Source organism: Rhyacophila brunnea, unplaced genomic scaffold (assembly GCF_057557595.1).
Source record: "Rhyacophila brunnea isolate RB1 unplaced genomic scaffold, BYU_Rbru_1.0 scaffold_20, whole genome shotgun sequence".
In the NCBI taxonomy this organism is placed as follows: domain Eukaryota; kingdom Metazoa; phylum Arthropoda; class Insecta; order Trichoptera; family Rhyacophilidae; genus Rhyacophila; species Rhyacophila brunnea.
Window position 1 is genome coordinate 1,077,498 of NW_028232860.1, and position 13,445 is coordinate 1,090,942.

Below are 13,445 nucleotides of genomic sequence, written 5' to 3' on the forward strand. Positions count from 1 at the left end.
CATTGACATGTTTTCTTTTTCAAGTACATGCGGAACGTTTTTTAGCCATCTTTACACGATTTAAAAATATATTCCTCCGACGCCATCACAAAACAAATTGACATGTTCACACCTCAACCACCAGTCTCCGATTACATGCTCACACCTCAATTACCAGTCTCCGATTGGCGACGACTGCGAAATTTCGTTCCACCTACCTATTGTTGAAAATTATTTTCCGTTTCGCTTATGTATGCTTTTTATTTAGGTTTGTAATTTCTAAATTTCGCTTTCCTGCACAATTTATGGTTTGACGTTTAGGATAGTTTAGAATTGAATAGATAATATTATTATCTACATCGATTGGCAAATGTACTAGTTAATTAAGTAATAATTGATGTGTCGTCATTTATTTAGAAATATTTGCCGTATAATTATATAAAGTATTTTTTAATTCAACAAATAATTCACTAGATTTCAGAATGCAACACTCTTATATTGAACATACATAATGATACAATATAAAAAAATGTTACATTGTCTTCTTATCGTGCCATCCCTTAGCGGAGGCCGGCCACCATCAGGTCGATCTTAGTCTTATCATCTGCTACCCGGAACAGTTCAGTGGAGCTGCACTTGTACCAGTGGCAAAGGGTGGAGGTAGGCTGTTAAGATCCGCCATAAATAAGACTACAATTTACAGATGGTGTTGGTTGGTTTTTAAAATACAGCCACATCTCGAAAAGCTCAACTAAACGTAATCTAATGGTTTAGCGTCCACACTCCCATACCATAGAAAAGAATTGAGAGAACATAACAAAGAATATATGCAGTCTCAGACCTAGGTGAAGGAGGCGTCTCAAATCTGGTGAACTATTCGTTAATTAAAAAAGTAGGTTTTTAGCAAGTGCAAATACGTTATAACTAAAATGTCGAGAGATCCTGACACCAGTCAGTAATTAAGGTAATTGATAATTTGATTTAAAACACAAAAGTCGACTGCCAAAATATAATTCATTTTGTGTAGCGCTTCAAAAATTAATGAACTACTAGTTAATTTTGTCGTCAGCCATGTCCTTGCTTTTTCGTACAAGGTGGCTGTTAGTAATTTTGAACAATCACAAACACCCAGACTTTGAGAGAAACACATAAATATTGTGGTCTCAACGGGAATCGAACCCAGAACTCTAGGGTGGAAAGCCAGCGTCTTACGCACTACACCAATCCAGGATACAAAATGATTTTTCTCTAGTAGGTATATATTTGAGGTGTTTTCAAATTATGTATGCTTACTTATTTAGACCAATGAACACTTTAAAATCTATTTTTTTCGTAATTTGTATTTATTTTTTTGCTTCGTAATTCCATTACCAGATATCATAACTTTAATTAAAATTAAATTATGTATAGTTTACCTTTTCACTTGGATAGTCACGTTTATTATTGCACGGTGGTTTTAATTCGAAATTTAAAATCATGTTGTTTCATACACATACTTATACGTTGTTATTCATTCAAATATGTAAGTACATACATACAAGTGGTATGTACTTATTATTATATCCTGCGGCATAAGCACCAATTGACACCCCCGCAAAAAACTATCCGGCAAAATCTCCCATCGCAAAATCGCAGGCCATGCCCAAACCGCCGACTTGCGATCCCGGAAGACAATTAGTGAGTTGCCGGCGGGGCGGCAGGTCGGCTGACGGCCACTCGAGCACGTATCCACCTTCTCCGCCCTCTGTCCTCGCGCCGCCCCAGACCGCACTCTGCTAGCCAATTTAGGATTTCCGACGCAGCGGAATCGCTCACCTTCGGGGTGCTTTTTTCATACATTTTTCGGTGTGTTTTTTTTATAGACAAACTACTTAGGGCTTACAAGTTGATATGATATTACATCCAAAGGCATTTCTCTCCTAGAGCATAATATTCAAATTATTTTGAAATGCCATCAAGTGTTTTATACCCCGTTTACACGTGCATGGATTTCAGTGGCGAAGGGTGGAGGTAGGCTGTTAAGATCCGCCATATATATTGCACACTAAACTTTGTCAGTCACACATACTTGTTTTCATTGAAATAATTCTACATTTTACAGATGGTGTTGGTCAATTTTTAAAATTCAATTAAACCCTGCGAAAACCAAGCCATAATATATAATAGTCAAAAAATACTCAGATATCTATAAAATATCTAAAATTATGCAATTAAAGCATACATAAATTTGGATATTTTATAGATAGAATAACATTTTTTATCTATTATAGATTGGTTTAGGCATAGCTTGATGAATTAAAAAAATGAACCAACAATATGTGTAATACGTATTCTTAAACTAACGAAAACAAATAAGTAAGAATGAAAAAATGTGCACAATTTTGTCATATCGCCTAAAATATACCAACACTAGTATGGTTTGGTTAAGACTGGTTTTAATTGATTTTTAAAACCCGACCAATACGATCTGTACATTGTAGTCTTATTTGACTGAAAAAGGTTAATGTGCACTATTAATGGCGGATCTTAACAGCCTACCTCCACCCTTCGCCACTGAGATTTATTACTGACAGTAAGTATTATCGCGGCCATAACAAGAAAATGTATCGGTAAATATGTATTATCCTGCAGTTTGAAGCTTGCATGCATGATTTTATTTATTTATTAAGAGTATTATGGCATTACAGCGATTGGCCAATGCGCCATAATACATAATAAATACAAATTATAAAAATGTCTTAATTACAAATAACAACCAATATAACATGAAAGTATGAGTGCTTATATAGATATTAAAGTAAAATGATAAATACAAGAATAAATTTAACCTATTTTACACATCCACAAACATGATATAGTTAATAAAAAATAAATCAACCTTTGGTGCCATCAAATAATCAGTGAGAACGTTCGTTCAGTCAGCTCACGGCGAACTGTACCTACTATAGTGAAATGTAATTCTTACAACTTACATGTAACCCCAATGGACAGTTCCGTCAGCTAAACGTCAACGTTATTATTAAATGCCAAAAAACCTATTTGAAGTTAGCTAAACGCGTGTCCTATAATAGTTATTATGATATGTTATCTTACTTTCAGTAATATGAAACAAATGCTCGTTGCAACACTCCAGAATAGCTTTACCTGCTTGATATCTGATATGCATCACTTTAAGAGAAGCCTGAATATATATATCAGCAGATTTATGCTCTATCGTGTCAACTACAGTGGGTATAAATACTGCGAATGGAATCGCACAGTGCATTTAGTTGCATTCCCGCCAACCGGATGCGGGGGAATACCGGAAACTCTGGTCGCAGGCTGCTCGGCGGCTTGAGGCTTCGAAAGAGGGCGGCGGTGCGGCGTCGTCGAGGAGCGGGGCGGTTTTGGTTACTTCGACGCTCGAGGAATGCCACGGACGATTCTCTGCAAGCGTCTCGTTGCAGAGGTGGGAACAGATAGAGAATCGAGGTAAAATCGAAAATATTAACTTCGAAGAAAAGGCTTTTTTCTTTAAATAAATACGTAACTTAAAATAAATAATGCTCCTTATATATGCCCGTACATACTTTCATAAAACGCAGTTGCCAACATATATTATCATTGTAGGTACTTATTTCGTAAATTGTAAATCTTCTTTTTCTTTCCGTTCAGCCATGTCCGCCACTAGCTGGAGCATAATTTATATGGACACCACACGGCGGCTCCCGATAATCTTTTTGTGTCATTCCAAGTCATACAGCATCTCGTAGCTCCGCGGTATACAATTTATATATCGTATTTAGCGGCCTTCTAGGACGCCGGAATCAGGTTGGCTTGAAGAACAGGCAAGCCAGATTGAAGTTTTCTTCTGCCATCCGTAGCACGTGGCCGAGCTACATCAGTGTGATGAGAGGTCGCTTGGTTCGCGCTCTTATCTCCTCATGATTCTGAAAGTCATACCACTGTACTCCCAGTACCCGTTGCAAACATCTGTTCTCAAAGCCCGTTATACGGTCGCTACCGTAAAGCAGCACCGTCAGAATGCAAGCGTCGAATAGGCGGTATTTGGGTTTAACCGAGTACACGTGTATCCCAGACACTCCGTATCGAGTTGAATGTTGCGATTTGTGTTTATTTAATTTTCATAGCTGATTTTGGCAAAGTTCATGAATTTAAGAATGAAAACCTAACTTAACCTAACAAATAATCCAGTATATCGGCTATTTTTTAAATTTGTTTGCTGCTCACTTCCTGTTCGGTGTAAACCGACAAGAACCATGTTTTATTTATGTCAGTATTATACAACCAAGGGGGGTTGGATAGTCTTTAATATACGGCCATATATTTCCGATACAACATTTCAACGGTGAAGTGTGATACGGCGAACTGCATACGTACAAGTTTCCGGACACGTGTTAAAACACACTGTGAATAAAACGATTTGCATTGAACACAATGTACCTTATAAGGAACTTTGTCAAGGGTGGGTTAATATGGTAAAAAGAGAAAGCACGCTGAGACTTCGGGATCCATGTGACTACGTTCAGTATACATTACAATATTTTTTTTTATAACGAAGTTTAGTTGGTACGCCACTCCACATATTCGTCTGGCTTGGCCCACTCGAAAAGTGAAATCTTACTGTAGCCACGTCATATTTCGGACTCGCAATAAGGAGAGAGGCTGCCTTCCGATTCCGTTCTGCAACGTATATTATTATATATTTCGTACATCCAACATACATATTATACATTAAAATTCGGCTATAATCATACTACATTGACTTAATAGAGTTATTGAAGAATATATTATTTTGTTATATATTATGCAGTATTAGGTAAATAAACAACAGTTTGTTTCCACGAGGAATATTATATTTTTTTATAGGGTATCGTTTTTAGGAAGAATTCCTTGAATAAACATTCTGTGTTTTTTACATATTATATCAGCCAGTGGCGAAGGGTGACTTTTGGAAAGAGGTAGGCTGTGGAGATCTGATAAAAAGAACACACTTGTCAGGTATAATTACGACAAATAAGAAGATAATACGATATTACTACTGATGAATGAAACACACTGATGACAACGACACACTAATACTCACTGACGACATAAAATTAAGCGATCAGTTTAAATTACGTATTTTTTCAAAACATTTATACACATCAAAAATCATTAGATAAAACTTCTTTTTATTTTTAAAAACAGTCTACCTATATTTATTAATATTCGATTAAACACCATAAAATTTTTTTTCGGTCTCTGCGAACGAAGCTTACTTTAGTTTATACAATTCGATAGACTGGGCGTGGCTACGTGACGGAAAGTCCATATGAAAAAAATTGAGAATTATTAGAAACATAATCAGACCTTACGTCAAGACAGATGGCGCGCTGTGGTATATTTTTTAAAACCTTTGCAGATTGTCTGTGTAATACATTCCTACACATACGGCATTTCTCGTTGACAAAATAAATTATTTTATAGAATATAATATAATCAAGTGATTATATAAATAAGTCAATATGATATTAAAAATATTTTTCTTAAGAAGGTAGGCTTCAAATAATCGCCTAGTATGGAGTCTTCGCCACTGATATCAGCGCTAGACCATCATAGCAATGTAAACTAAACTTCACAAAACCTAACCTCCTACCCTAATGATGATTAAATATAAAAACACTTCTGTAAATTCTAATAATACAACGATTGCATTGTGGGAATTTATTTTTAAGAAATAGAAGATAATTATTATTATTAGATAAGGTACCTATTCTCCTTTCTTGATCGATTCGGAATTGAAATTAAATTCTATATAACCTTTTATATTTATATTTAAATTCTACACTATTATAACTACACATCGATGACGATGGCTTTGTCATGGTTTTACATTTAAAATGTATTCTTATCTAGATATAACTTATTAATTTAATTTGCGTTTACGTGGCAGAACTACATTGTAATAGTTTTAAACAAGTAGGTACCTATGTATACGATATTTGAGTTATTTATATTGACTGTTATGGGCTTTAAACGCATTTTATTAGTTCCATTAGTTTTTAAAAATGTATTTTTCTATACCATTATCATCAGCCTGAATCTATCCACTGTTGGATGAAAGCCTCCAAGCTGGTTCCACTTCTCTCGGTCCTGTACGTTGCGTTGCCACGCACTGCCGCAGAAATTAACCATTTCATCGATTCAGCGGCCTCTAGGTCCACCTTGCGGACATTTTGTACCTCTTGGGTACCACTGGGTGACTAGATTTGTCCAGCGATTGTTCCTTCTTCGAGCTATGTGTCCGGCCCATTTCCATTTGAGATTTTTAGCAAACTATTACATTGAAAACCCTTGTCTGTTCTCTTATCCAATCATTCCGCTTTTTGTCCTTTCGCGTTATGCCCAGCATGCACCTCTCCACACCACGCTTTGCTACCCTAAGTTGCTGGATCTCTCTTTTATTTAAGGTCCATGTTTCATACGCATATGTGATTACGGGACGCACACACTGGTTGAAGACTTTGCGCTTTAGGCTCAGTGGGAGATTATTTTTGAAAACATTATTCAGGCGACCAATATACTTATATTACAAGTTTAATTAAATTTTGGCTGTGGTGCTCTGGTGCCCATTTTTAGTATAGTTACAACATTTTACGTGTCAAATTAACGTGTTGTTTTTTTTTTCCAATCGTGATGTGTATAGGTACATGTTATGTAATCCAACGGGTTGAGCCAAGGCTTACAACCAATCATAGAATTCTGTCAAGATACCTTATTCCTGTTAAGGTCCATATGTCCTTTTCGTGCGAGTTAGGTATTTATTTCGATTATTTGACAGAATATTCAACTTCCCCTTCTCTGCTTTTATTCAAGTATCAAAAACACGAGTGCATTGCATTGCTACATCACATTTGATGAAATTATCATTCCTATGTTCCACGGAAAACCTTTTATATCCGAAATCCTTTGCATTGTATTTTCCTTTCATCTCCTTTGAGCTGTATCCGTTTCTCAATTTTCCTTTGCAGGATCTCTAACATACAATAGAGAACATAAAATATATACCTGTATATGTATACCTACGTATTGCACATTGTTTCCATTTTTATTTAGTATTTGAACTTTGATTTTTCCTACATCCAGTGACTTTATAATGTGACATTTTTGATATCAGTATTGTTTAAAAAAAACAGTCGTAGTCAGCGTTATTAGATTGTAGGGTTGTCATGTCGAAAGAATAAGTATCGATCGATACATTTGCAACGGAACGGTATCGTATCGAAAGAAAGTATGGTGAACTGTTTGTGGAAAGTGATGATTAACGCATGTTGAAATAATTGATAATAATTTGAACGAAATATGCAATCGAAAATCTTCATTTATTGCGAATAATGGCAATGGTTATAGATGGATGTCTTGTCAAATCGTAATAATTGGACCGGTTTCCTCGGTTGATTACTTAAATACTTTCTTATAATTTGTTGCAGTTAATTTCAAATCTGTCGACGTGCAGTTTTAGCTGTAGTCGTGATATTTATTTCGACTACTTAATCTGCAAACCGACTAACTCAACTCCATTTGGGCAAATTATTCAGGAAATAGATAATCTTAATAATTAAACTATCGAGCGGAATTTAACAGTTCCAAAAATACACGTTTACAAATAAGCATGCCATTTGGGCAAATTATTCAGGAAATAGATAATCTTAATAATTAAACTATCGAGCGGAATTTAACAGTTCCAAAAATACACGTTTACAAATAAGCTGCTATACATTAATACACTGTTTTAGCTTCCCTTTTATACCTATAGAAAGAAAAATTAAATAAAGAGCTGAGATGTTCCATTTACGATATTGAAAATTTGGCACCTGCAATTAGCTTTTTTGTTTGAACGATGACGCATTTTTTTATAGGTTTAGGAGTTTGACATTTTGTGTGAGCATAGAAAACATGCTTTATAACAAAATGCCATCAAAAGCTCATGTTTGTTCAAAAGTGCAGTTAGCTGATTTGCAGATTGCAGTCGATTAAATTTATAGATTCTATAAAGTCAAAATATCGTCAAAGTAAAATATTTGCTCTAATTACACTATCAAACTTCACAACGCAGGTCGATGGTCATCGTCAACCTTAAATAGCAATTACACATAAGGATTCAGGCATCGATTCGATCGTCTCGACGCTTACGATTGGTTACTACTGTGTTACAAAATATAAATATACCAAAATACCCTTTGGGTCTGCTACCTTCAACTATTGGAGATTCTTTTTTGGTTGTATTTCTAGCATATTATTTGTATTTGGTTGGAATTTTTTAGTTCCAAGGATGATAAACTCATCAATTATATCAATGTATAGGTACAGGTAACCCTGTATCGGTTTGTCAATGTTTAAATATTGGTTAGATTAAAATTTATGACTTGCTGATTATGCTTTAATTACACGAGCAAATTCGACGACTTCAGCCGATCGTCATAAATGACAACTACACCAGTAGCGAAGGGTGGAGGTAGGCTGTTAAGATCCGCCATAAATAGTGCACATTAAACTTTGTTAGTCATACGTATTTGTTTTTATTCAACTAAGACTACATTTTACAGATGGTATTGGTTAGTTTTTAAAAATCAATTAAACCATGCCTAAACCAAACCATGATAGTTTTAGTATATTTTGGGCGATCCGACAAAATTGTGCACACTTTTTCATTCATACTTATTTGTTTTCGTTGGATTAAGAATACATATTATACATAGTGTTTGTTCTTTTTTTTTAATTCATTAAGCCCTGCCTAAACCAAACAATGATAGTTCAAAAATATTATTCTATTTCAAAGTTATGTATGATTCAATTGCATAATTTTAGATATTTTATAGATAGACGAGTATTTTTTGAGTATTATCTATTATGGCTTAGTTTTCGCATGTTTTAAATTGAATTTTAAAAATTAACCAACACTATCTGTAAGTTGTGCCTAGTCTTATTTCAATGAAAACAAATACGTATGACTGACAAAGTTTAGTGTGCATCATTTATTGCGGATCTTAGCAGTCTACCTCCACCGTTCGCTGTTGAACAACACACAACGATTCAGCAACCAATTCAATCGTGTTGACGCGTAGGTTGACTGGTTAGGTTGATGCGGCCATCGGTAAACTTGTCTTGCAAACCACTGTTCAATAGTGACGTAAGTTTTGTAATACGTTCGTGAAGCAGTGGCGGCGGCACAGTGTATAATATGTACTAGGAAGGCATTAAACGGCGTCACTCTCGGCAAAGGCGGCTCCCGTCGAACAATACAGCTGCTAATGCAAATCCGCGATTAAGCTCTCCAGATCGTGAACGCTCTTTTTTCTTTCTTCCTCCCTTTGCCGAGTGACGTGTAGCGCGGTGTGGGTGGGGATTGTTTCGCCGGCGTAAATACGCATTAGAGATGAACACATACATAGAATTTTTGAGTTTTTCTTTAATATTCGTCTTTTGAGAGAATGCGCGAGTTTTCGTGCCAGGGGTAAATGGAAGCATTATTGACAAGTACGTAATATATATAAGTTATGTAGGTATAGTAAGGATTGGGTTCAGAACAACTGTCATATAATGAATAACCTTAATATTTTTGTAAAAGTGGAATACCTAAGTTGTTTGTTTTCTATAGTTTTACAAAGCTCAACTTGGAAAGCGCTTGTATTAAGGCTATAGAAAGTTGAGTATTAAGGCTATAACTATTGTTGTTTTTATTTAATAAAACGCAATTTTTTTGTAGTACTTTTTCCACGTTGAAAATGTCCCTCTGAGGCGGACGAAACCGGTCCTAATCTATTGATTAAAAGTGGAATAAGTACTACACAAAAATAGCGTTTTATTAAATAAAAACAACAATACAATGCACTTCTACCATGAATTGACAGTTAACAAAATAAAAGAAATTAAGGCTATACCTCAGTTGAGGCATGGTCTAAAAAGATCGTGACTACGCGACGCGAAGATTGTGCAAACGACGCGTGCAGAACAAAACATAATTTGTCATATAAATCCAACATGCGTCCATTTAATGTTCTGTTTATTGTTTTATTACTAACAATAATAATATATTCATTGACATGTTTTCTTTTTCAAGTAAATGGGTAACGTTTTTTAGTCATCTTTACACGACTTAAGAATTAATATCCCCGTCGCCATCACGAAACAAATTGACGTGTTCATAGCTCGACGTTCGTTCTCCGATTGCCAGCGAGTCCAAAATTTCGTCGCACCTATAGTTGAAAATTATTTACCATTTCACTGAAGTACCGTCTTAAATACCATTAGTACAAATTTGTCGCAATTAAGTATGACACCTTTAGCATAGTGGTTTATGTGCGTGGGCGCGATACCCGAGATGCAGGTCGGATTCCTACGGGTTGTAAATTGTAAATTATAATTATGTAATTGTAAATTATACTGATGGTTTTATAAATGCGTTTAAAAATTAATAAACGTAAAAAATCTTAACACCATTGCACATTTATGTACTGAAATATGACTATATTCTAAAACATTAGAGCGAGAGGTTTAAAAGAGTACTATTTTATGTAATAAAAATACTTTATGCAGTCATCAAATGTTTAAAATAAATATAAAGGATAATAAGGCTTCAAAATTATATAAATAGATTATCTACAACGTTTAAGGTATGTCCAGGATCATGCTTTGAAAATAGAACAAAAGCTCCATTTTGACCTACGCTGAGCAATGTCCCCCCTTAATATTCGTCTTTTGAGAGGATGCGCGAGTTTTCGTGCCAGGGGTAAATGGAAGCATTATTGACAAGTACGTAATATATGAAAGTTATATGGGTATAGTAAAGAGCTCAGAAATACTGTCATACAATGAATAACCTTAACATTTTTGTAAAAGTGGAATCCCTAAGTTTGTTTTCTATAGTTTTACAAAGCTCAAATTGGAAAGCGCTTCAGTGAGTATTAAAAGCAATTAGTTAAAATTTGTCGCAATTAAGTATGACACCTTTAACAGTCTATTGTGTGTGGGCGCGATACCCGAGAGATGCAGGTTCGATTCCTGCGGGGTGTCTTACTTTCTTCAAAAAGATTTTTTCTATTGATTATAATATATTATATATATAAGTGTTTTCAAAATTATATATGTTAAATAAGTATGTATTACTGACAAACAATACCTAAACTATTAATATCAATGTCTTGTGTCAATATGTCTTCACTATATTTAAAACACATTTGTATTAATAAATGTTAGAGTGTGTCACATATAGAAAGAATTGCGTCGCAGAAGTATATCTAGAATTTTAGTTATCAGATGCTTCTTCATAAAAGTATAATTACGTTAATATGATAAGTTTATCCCACATTTATCCACGCTCGAGAATCGTACGTTAGTACAGCCACGCCCCAAAGGTAACCCAGTATTTTGTTCTCCGGCTATGCCTTATTTCTCACATTTTAGATGAGGAGTAATAACCAGTACGCTTCTTAATATTCAATAAATGGCCATTTGTATAGTCAGGGTTCAGATTGTAGCTGGGTGAATCTGCATGCCGTAGTGAATTTATTTTTCATCCAAAATCTCGTCCCTGACATGACCATGTCAATGAATGCATCGAGTATTATGCGAGGATATCATTTATTTTGTCTGCCGGAAATCTTGGAACGGCTAAATTTAATACATATCTAACGACATTAAAAAAAACGTTTTATTGTATTTATAAATATCTACACACCTCAAATAATTAATACACATGCTTGTATTTAAATAAAATGATTCATATTTGAGATATTCAACGTGTAAAAACCTTGCATCTGATCTACGAATCTTCATATATTATGACATTCGACTGTGGCATTCTTGTTCGATTACGGCCAGCCACACTGTAATTTAAGGTGTTAAGTGTTTTTTTATTTCATTCAGAATTATAACATATTGTTGAACAAAAATTTATATTAAATGATGTAGTATTTTAATTATCTAAAAGTAAATTTTTATTGATAAAGTTAATTTAACTGAAATATAATCAAATAATGATTTTAATGTGGAATATTTCTTGTGTTTTTACGCTAATTACACAATTCTTTGGATTTTTTCTTGATTTTAATAATATTACTAATGTCATCTGCCAACTAAATGTATTATCCATTTTAAATTACAAAACTTTTAATAATACCAAGGTTTAAAATCAAATGTATGTACCTACGTGCTCTGTTCCAAGTCAATTATTTGAGAAATCTTGTTTATACTATTGGATTCCATATTGATAATTAGTATAAAACAGTGAAAACGTTGAGAAAACCATTCTTTTATTTGATGTATGGATAGAAAATTTAAAAATCTATATAATATATACATGTTATACTTAGGTATGTATATTACTTTCTGATAATTATAGCAATGGGATTCCCAAAAACTTTTTTCGCTTTCCTGAACATTTTTTCCCTTACTGTCCCTTACTGGGTTTTGAATTTTGACAGTAGAGAAGTAGCCTGTAGTAAAATTCTGATAGCCAAAACTGACTGTTTTTAATTATTGTTTTTCTTTTGTCCACAGGCAATTCGTATGACAGCCGAGGAGGACATGGACGGCCGTCTTATGGAGACGCAAAGCGGCCTTATTATGGCCGAAACGACCAGTCATCCGACCACCACCAGGGCGGCAGAGGTGGCTACGGAGGCGGTAGCAGGGGACACAGTAATTCCGGCGGATACAACAACTATAACAATTCCTCCCGCGGAGGAGGGGGTGGGTACAGTACCAGCAGGGACAACAAGTACAACTCTTCCAGTTACAGTTCCGGACGCGACAGTCAACAGCAGTATTCGAGTAGGGGTGGGTTTAGGAGTCATGACAACCGGAACGGAGGGGGATACCAGGGCTCTAGCAGAGGAGGCCAGAGTTCCAACCAGGGAAACAGGGCTGAGCAGAATCAGTGGGGTTACGGCGGCGGTAGGGGTCGTGGCCAGAATCGCTGGGGAGGCTCGGGGGGTAGTTAATAAATTAAAATATTTAACATATTGTGACTTTTTATTTTGTTATGATAAGCATTACGACAGTTAGTAATAGTTGTCTGTAAAATTGGTGACGATACTTCATCATTCTGAATTGGAGTGATTGTTTCTTTTTTTTTAAATTCGTGATTGGGTTGATTCTATATTAACTGCAAACGAGTTTTTTTATTTGGATTTTTTCAGCGTTCCGATTTCTGAAATTTAACATCTCGACCCCTGAAATGTGTATTTAGAATTATTAATATAGTGTCATTTGAGATTGGAATTATTATTTTGAAAGGACTCGTCTATCAATAAATGAATAATTAGATACACTGAACTACTAAACCTACTACAGGCCGATATACATCTGTCTGCAAACAAATTTTATATATTTTCTAATAAAATTTTGCCACTATACAAATGCTCGTGCAAAAATATTTGCTTGAACCTGCCCACAATTACAGGCGTTTCTATCAAATTTAATAT

The 13,445-nt window shown here is 34.9% G+C and overlaps 1 protein-coding gene across 1 annotated transcript in view; it reads left to right on the forward strand.

The window, feature by feature from the left end:
* Positions 1 to 12,962, forward strand: part of Rat1 (5'-3' exoribonuclease 2 Rat1) — a 97,304-nt gene extending 84,342 nt beyond the window's left edge. Inside the window, exon 16 of the mRNA XM_085948452.1 lies at positions 12,520 to 12,962. Within this exon, the coding sequence (XP_085804578.1) occupies positions 12,520 to 12,962 (443 nt within the window). The remainder of the gene's footprint in view (positions 1 to 12,519) is intronic.
* The last annotated feature ends 483 nt before the right edge of the window (positions 12,963 to 13,445 follow it).